Source organism: Morone saxatilis, unplaced genomic scaffold (genome assembly GCF_004916995.1).
Source record: "Morone saxatilis isolate NCDOM2014 unplaced genomic scaffold, NCSU_SB_2.0 Contig12, whole genome shotgun sequence".
NCBI lineage: Eukaryota > Metazoa > Chordata > Actinopteri > Moronidae > Morone > Morone saxatilis.
The window spans coordinates 8747929-8756390 of record NW_023339674.1 but is presented as its reverse complement, the minus strand read 5'-3'; the positions used below and the strand labels follow the sequence as shown (position 1 = coordinate 8756390).

The following is an 8462-nucleotide window of genomic DNA, read 5'->3' as shown; positions in this document are numbered from 1 at the left end:
CCAGTTACCAATGTATGTAAATGGCCTGTTGTTTGAGGGCAATAAACTTTTCATGTTTATCAGCAACAGAAAGACAGTGAGACAAATTAAAAGTAATGAGGATTGTCCAGCCAGTAGTTTAACAAACCAACACAAGATAAGCAACTGAGCCTTAAACCTTTAAACTAAGCCTGTAATTTCAGATCAGTTAAGTTTTAACCTCAGAGCGACCTCCAGACAGATCAGATCACATTAACCTGAGCCCCTGGTCACTGCTGCTGGGAAATAAAATCCATTACAATCTTTCAGAAAGATAACTGTGTCACGGATGCAGAGCACCCAAAACCAGGCTGCCAGTGGGTTAAAAGCAACGACCAGGAGGTGCATCTAAAAATAATGTCCTCAAGTTAGCTCATTTACAAAATTCTGCTTCTTAAGTAAAAAGTTACAAATTGAACTTCCTATTTCATAATTAGACAATGCCGTTTTATTTTGCCAGTTGTTTTTGTTCGCTCTCCAGTATACATGGCCCTCCATATACAGGGGAAGAGGGACGTAATATTTATTTGCTTGTTAGAAATGGCTGTCATGAGCACTCATGCATCAAACTGTTAGCAGAATACTCATAACACAGCCATATCTGGAATGCCACACCAATGGTGGGATTCCTGGCATTGATGGGCCATTTCATAAGAGCAAGGGGGGACCTTGGGAAAAAAAACTGGATAGTTATCTGCTGAGAGCATCAGTTCCGTGTACTCAATATAGAGGCCTCAGTGTCAACCCGCCACATCTTTTGTCTGAATTCTGGAAATAAGGTGCTTTTTGTATGGTTGCGGCAATCAATCACTGACCAACTATAATCAGCTAAAATTAAGATCAGCAAACAATGGAAGCAGCGTGTCATCTGTGGAAAATCTGATACAGGTCACACTATTAAATTTGGCCATCTACATTATAGATTAGTTACCATGTTAAGTCAAGTGAAAACTTTATGAAATCCTGTTTTGGGGATTTAAAGGTTTCAACACTCCTAATACACGTTTAGATACACAGTCCTTGGTCTAATGCTGTGGTGTATAAGTATATTTACACAGTGCTATATTGGAGTTTTTCCATTTAAGATTGCTGTGCACTGTTACATTACGTAAAAGGTTTTGCAGAAGCTCTGAATAAATAACTTTATCTAAATTTCGGTGACTGGCAAATCACACACTGTGACCAGTACATCATTTTTTGCATCTTTCTCCAGTTCACCTAACCATTATGTTTACAGACTCAACACAAAATACTTCAACAGAAACGGACTGCTCACCTTCCTTTAGAAAACAGTCAATTAGCCATCTGTTATTCACCAGCAGCAAATGGCTGTCATCATTGTCACTGTATGTGTTTTTACAGTTAAATAGTCAAATATCCATTTACAACCTTTAAACAGGTTTGTGAGCACGTGTAAGTTAATTAAGCTAATGACAGTCATAGAAAGTATGGAGACATTGAGGTTGATCCATTTCACAACCACTAGCAAAATTAAACAAGCATGAAATAGTGTGGCTTAGGAAAATATTTGTGAATCTTTTGGAATTTTGTCTTCCCACTATGTCTGACCTGGCTGATGACATACAGTGAGATGTAAAGGTTAAGAAAGCCACAGGGAGACTATGTTTTACGTGATCAACAGACAGTCACATACCACAGAATAAAAGCCATCACAGGGTGCCGCCAATCTCATTAAATCTCTGTTAAGATATTGCACCCATCTCCTTGAAAAGCTTGTAATGCAATAAACCATTTTCTTTTTTTTGATCAAGGCAATGTCACTGGTGCCAGCTGACAGGTTGATCCAACAGAAATTGATTTCTGTTTAGCTAAGCTCTGCCAATTTGACTAGCTGCTAAGCTTGTTAAGATTCACGTTTCCCATTCGCAGATTCCAGGAGTATCCTCATCCTGTAAAAGTCATCTGTTCAGATGGAGCATGAGTTTGCCCTCTTCCTTGGCTTAGGCTCCCCAAAGTCCCTGTCATCTGCCGCACAGTGGCTGAAGGAGCACATTGTCTGCGAGAGCCTACGCATACCCAGGCGGAACACACTATTAGACAGGCTGTAGATGACACAGTTGCAAAAACTGTTGCTGATGGCCAGCCAGGTGGTGATGAAGGAGAGGGCAGGGCTATCCAGCACATGGGAGCTCTCTAGCAGGAAGTAAATTATGTATGGCAGCCAAAGCATATAGAAAACGCTGGTGATACGGAAGAGCACCATCGCATAGCGTCGATCAGGTCCATGCCCTCCATGATGTCCACTGCCACCCCCCTCACCAGCTTCCATCTCCTGGCTGGGGAATCGTGCCCGTCGTTCACTGATTTCCCTGTTGTGCTGCTGGCAAATGCGAAAGATATGGTAATAGGTAAAACAAACCACAAGTGCCGCAGGTGCATAGAGCAAACACACCACAAAGCCTGTAAAGAGGGCAGAGGTGGGCCAAGAGTGAGCACACCACTCAAAAATGTCCCCATGATAGCCTGGCTTGCCCCACCCAAAGAAGGAGGGCAAGAAAACCAGACTAGAGTAGACCCAGATTAGGGTGATGCAGCCTCGTAGCCGGCATGGTGTCACCAGCTGGTTATAAGATAGTGGTTTAGTTATGGCCAGGTAGCGGTCCACACTGATACAAGCCAAGCAGGCCATTGAAACACTCTTCAGAACCGAGATGACATAGCTGAACACCTGGCATGTGATGGGCTCCTGGACACCTGCTGGGTAGTGGAGTAGAGACAGGGTGGGCACTAGGCAGCTAAGACCCACCAGCAGGTCAGCGTAGGCCATGGTCTGGATGAAGTAGCTGGTGGTGTAGTGGTGTAGCAGAGGGGCACAGTGAAACACAAAGATCACCGTCAGGTTCCCGGCAATAATGAGCACGGTCAGAAGTACAATGACAGCAGTCTCCAGGACGCAAGCCTCTAGGCCTTCGTTCAACCCCCAGCCCAAGGGACAAGAATGGTTGGAGGACCTGCCTGGAAAGAAATCTCCATGGCTGCTGTTGGCAGTGAGCACTGGGTCTGTTGTCAGTTCAGACTGGTTCATTGTTCTGGGTGCTATCCAGGTGGGTCAGGTTGTTTGGTGTGCCACCCATAAGGCAGCTGGTCTGAAACTGGAGAACTGCCTGCCTCCCAGCCGCTCTATACCGGTGTCTGCAGCCTCCCTCAGTTAATGGAGCTCAATACTCTCTAGCACACTCACTCTCTCTTTCACCTTACTCTCACATAGCTGGGTCTCAATCAAATGAACACTGACTGGAGGAAAATCAATACACCCTCTAGGAGGGTAGGACAACCCGTTTAGCTCTCCTTTTCCAATCACTCATGGTTAGTGAAAGTAGTGGGTGGGTAACAGTTAGGAGTAGAGAAAAAAAATGCTGTATTCCTTTAGTAAACCTAACGCAGGGTAGCTTTAGTGCTGTGGCCAGCATCTATCCCACAGGCACATTTCCCTGTTGCCTTGCCTGCCAGTCTGTGGCCTCATCTCCTGATTCTAATGAGGGTTGCCACCGGGAGGCTGAGGGCATAAGCTGTCCTCAACAAGGGCAGAGAGCACAGAAGATGCAAGGGAGGACACCATATGAAGAGGTTACAGCATGAAGTAAAGCACAGTGCTCTTCAGACTTGACTTGATTCTCTCTTGAGAACAAATAAGTAAGCAGCATATGGGTCCAATTTCACACCTAGAGATCAGATTAAATTTAGTGTACAGTTACCTTTCAAAAAACATATTTTAGGTCATCATTGCTTACAGGGGGAAAAAAGCTTCTTAAGAGCCTCTCTTGTGTATACCGAAGTTCGAAAAAGAAAATTACATCCATCTCTGTGAATCAATCCTTCAATTCAATCCAAAAGTGTCACTGTTCCATGGGTGCTAGAGTGTTTACTATATAACAGCAGGCTTCCCTTATTTTGGTGGTCCTCTGGTCAGTGTCTGGAGCCCATGTATGCCCAGCTATTGTCTGAATCAAAACACAGACACAGGCTAGAAAAACATGGGGATCTCCGCAGGAGATAATGTCACAGCTCTCTCAGCACACATGGCGCTGGGGGGAAAATGTGTTTACAAGGCATCCCTAGGCAGAATGAGGTAAAAACCAAGTGCGTCAAATGTCTAGATGAGTTCTGCCATTAAAGTGAATTAAACTTTAAATCCAAAATTGCAAACTTGCCTCTCAGTGTTCTGGACTGCAAGTCGCAATAGACAAACAAATGTAAAAGTCCAGTAGCTGATGAAAGTGTTGAATGTCAGACTCCCATGCAGGCAGGTGAAAGGACTCTCTCGGAGCAATGAGAGGCCAGCTGAATAACTCAGCGCTCCACTCTATTCGACTCCTCAGCAATCCTGTGGCAGACACTTGCAGAGAGGGGTGTGGGGATCAATCGGCAATCCTCTTATTTATCCCGTAAACTCGTAACTCGCATTTTTGTTGTGACATTCTGAAGCATTGTCAGGGGAGGCTTAGCACCTTCTCCTCAAGTGCTTAATGTAACCATAGATTTTCTAACTTGCCTTAGTCCTTTGAAATATGCACTCTGTTTAGTTGTGGAGGTATGGGGTCCTACAACTCCTCTCTCAGTATGTCTGTCGCCCTGAACTGGCAATGCAACAAAAGGGGAATCCACTCTAGTAACATAAAGAAAAGACCAAGTCCCAGTCGGAGTGCCAGTTTCAAGCACTGTCCTCTGCAAACGTCCCCCTTTTAATTCCGTTAAACAGGACGGCCCACGTTTTTAGTAGATAAATCCTTAGATCCTGGCATACAGAAAGAGATGAAGGTAATGCATCTGTCAAAAGCAGCAAGAAAAAGCAAGAAAAAAAAAAGATGACTGCGCTGATGGAAATGAGTTAAATCTGCAGCGAGGGAAGCGAGGGGACGAACAGTCCCTCAGCCCTGGTGCAGTGAGAAGGAGAGATGCTGTGACTGGCTTACACTTCCCTCCCTCTCTCTCTACACAAGCTCTCTAGCTTGCACACTCAATCTCTCTCTCTTTCCACACACACACACACACACCCCCTTTATGTGAGCGCCCGTCTTTATAATGGGAATTAAACCCGTCCAGACTGAAGTGATCGATTCTTTTATTTTGAAAAGCATCTGTTCATTCACCGTCCGACCATTTAAAGGTAGGTAAAGATGTTTTTTTTTTCTCTTCCTCCTCCCTCCTTCTCTCTCTCTCTCTCTCCCTTCTGTCTCTGTTCTTTTGTTTAGTCCCTCTGTCTCTCTGTACTTCATGTCCTTTTAACCTCCATATCTCACATTGTTTCTCTCTTTATTTTTCTTTTTGATCTTTTCTGCTGTCCTTTTCATTTCCTGTCTTCTCCTTCCTTGTGTCACTCTTCTGTCTCATATTTCTACCTTCTCTATATCCCACCAGGCAACAAAGTGGTCATCATATCTTACTTACATACTTTTTACTTCATTCTACAGTTTCTACAATGTTGTATCAATGTTTGTGTGGGAATTACCCACCAATGACTTCATCCTTGTGTGTGTTTTCCCTTTAAAAAACATCTTAATTTTGAAATGTACCATCAGTTAATTCTCATTTTTGTTTATTTGATTCGCACACTGTGTTTATCTCACTCAGGAAGGGGGTGAGTGAAGGTGAGGTGACTCCTGAGGACCGGGAACATGCCAAACGTATTGTCTACTCCGTTGTGTACGGTGCGGGTGAGTACGAAGACACACACAGGCAGACTCTCACAGAGCAGTGGGCAGTAATGTATTTCACGCAGAATATAGGTTATCTTTACAGAAAAATGCCCAGTGATTTCTACATGGTCGTCGCCGTTTTCCTCGGTTTCTTTCATGTGGTGGATCACATTCCTGATTCTACAGGGTGGATACAGAGATGGGGGGTAGAGGGGCGAGAGCAGATAAAAATAGAGAGAAGAAGATGAATGTATAATACACCCTTGTGGCCTTTAAAGAGACTTCTCTGTGTCACTTGTGACCCATTTATGGTTTACACACATCTGCATGCTCTCGTGGACACGCGCTCACACATATTATGCACACACTTGACCAGAGTGATGCAGGGGGAGACCAAACAAATATCTGGGCTGGCTGGGAGAAGCAAATTTAAAATGTTGACTAACGATGTGTGTAGTTATGTGTTGTACAAAACTTGAACATGTTTATATGTGCATTTGTGCTTTCACCTGTGTGATGAAGGCAGGTTTTTACAGGCAGTCTGCACTCTTCATCAGGTTTTATTGCCAGTGGCCTACTTAAATGCTTATGTAGAGTTACAGTTTTTTTCCATATGCTCACACAACATCACTACACCAGCATATGGTCCGGTGTGAATTAGCCTCCAGGCTGACAAGCTACTGACTTATAATAATTGGCTAATCTTAAAAAACCTGTAGTCTGGTATAATAACAGTTTGACAACTTTAGAGCCGGTTGTCAACGCTGCTATTGTGCCAGAGTACAGCAAATGTTGAAAACACAATCAATCATACATAATTAATGACACAGAACTGTCTGCATGACTTCTGCCGTACATGAAGGGCTCATTATTTTCAACTTATTTAAAAAATAAATCAAATTGATCACTATAAACTATGATTATCCGCATCTTCTTGCAACAGGAAAGACAACATTTGGATGCATGGGCACAGGGTTAAAGTGATCTGCTACTTTTAAACAATCCAGATATTGTTTGAAGAAAATCTGCAAAAAACAAAAGCTTACCCACATGTTGTGTCACGCTTTTAGAAACTGTGGCTACCTTAGAGTATTCTACGCACAAAAATGTTTTGCTGGTTCATACAACTTTTATAACTGAGGCATCTGTACACCAGGACTGTATCACAGGGTAGTTGCAGGTCTTCAATGTCTTAGAAAAGCACTAAATGTCACAAAAAAACAAAAATCTTATCACTCAGAGTGTTCACTTACTATAAAAGTGAACTTATTAAGCTATTAAGCTAAACAGATTCAACACAGAATAACAGTTCCTTGTTGTTGCTTTAAGTAACAAATAAACATACCCTTATATGTTGTAGTTTAATAAAATCGATCTCTTCCCAGTGACCCAGATACTATATATTATCAACACAGGACATTTACTGTTCTCCCTAAAGTCAACATCATGACAAAACCAGAAGATATGTTTGATTTAATTTACCAATCAGCAGTGACTCTAAACCGCATGATTTGCATCAGAATCTGCATGAAGGGAATCGGGCCGGTGGCTGTCTCACTTCACTTTAGATTCAGTGTGTACATTCAAGAGGTCAACAAAATCTGACGCTCTCAGGCTGATGATGGACGGTTCTGTTGTATTTCTACTTAAGCAGGAGTCACAGCTCAGTGGGAGAACACAAGCATACAAACACACACTGATGAATGAGTCAGTTGTATGAAACTCAATAAACCTCAACAGTAACAGCCCATGAGGTAAATGTGTAAAAGCTATATATTTGAGACATGTAGAGCGGGGCATGGGGTACACGCAGAGACAAAGCAAAAGGTCAGTGCTAAAAATGCAGAGAAAATATGCCGTGTGCGTATGGAGATATATGGAGTATTAAAAATGGGCATGAGATGCTGGGAATAGCGAGAGGGAGATATAGGAAATGTAGGCTAAAGGCGAAGAAGAACTGGGGAGGTAGGGGAGGAGAGAGTAATGTAGGGGAAAGGGGAAGAGTGAGGAGTGGGTGGGGCTGAGTGAGAGAAATGAGAGGAGGAATGGAAGGAGCTCCTGATCATCGTAGACAGACAGCTCTTCATGGAAGGCAGCGTTGCCATGGAAACCAAATACTAAAAGGAAGCTTTCTCCGCAAGACAATAATCAGGCCAGGGAGGCGGGGCAGATCAGTACTACACACACACACACACACACACACACACACGTATGTATACAAATGGATCAACAAATGAAAAGGCCAAGCGATGATGATGGAGGGAGAGGAAAAGTAGGATGAAGGAGGTGAGCCAGAGGTGTAAGATAAAGAGGATAAAATAGAAACGACAGAATTTAATTCATCACATCTGGTTAAACAGATTTGCGTTTCGTCAACTGAAGCTTCCAAAAAATGCTCGAGAAGTAAAGAGGGCAGAACTAATAAGAGGGTTGCAGAAGGAGAGATGAAAGAGGAGAGGACAAAATAAAAGGGGGGGGGGTACAAGCAGAGGCGTGCAGGGAGCGTCATTAACGGAGGTCAATCAATTAGAATAATGTAACGAGTGACTCCAAAAGTATGTCATGAAATGTCAGTTTTTTGCTGTAAAATTTGTTTCATGTTACATTTTCAATGCCATTGATTGAATTATGTATGAATAAAATAGACTTGGTTTTTAAATATACTGGGGCTTGATGTATGGAGAAGGGAGATTGAGAGGAAGAGTGGGGAGGGGAGAGGGTCTTTAGTTAATAGAAACAAGACTGTGAAAGATAAGTAATATGTAAATAGAGAATGTATCCAAATTT

The 8462-nt window shown here is 42.9% G+C and overlaps 2 protein-coding genes across 4 annotated transcripts in view; both read right to left on the bottom strand.

Moving 5' to 3' along the window:
* The window catches only part of rabgap1l (RAB GTPase activating protein 1-like), a 114387-nt gene that overhangs the window by 65608 nt on the left and 40317 nt on the right, over positions 1 to 8462 (bottom strand). The gene's annotated exons all lie outside the window — the stretch shown is intronic.
* On the bottom strand, positions 88 to 3208 carry gpr52 (G protein-coupled receptor 52). Its single transcript, XM_035654093.1, has one exon. It carries the CDS (start codon positions 3062 to 3064, stop codon positions 1946 to 1948), a length of 1119 nt encoding a protein of 372 aa, XP_035509986.1. The 5' UTR covers positions 3065 to 3208; the 3' UTR covers positions 88 to 1945.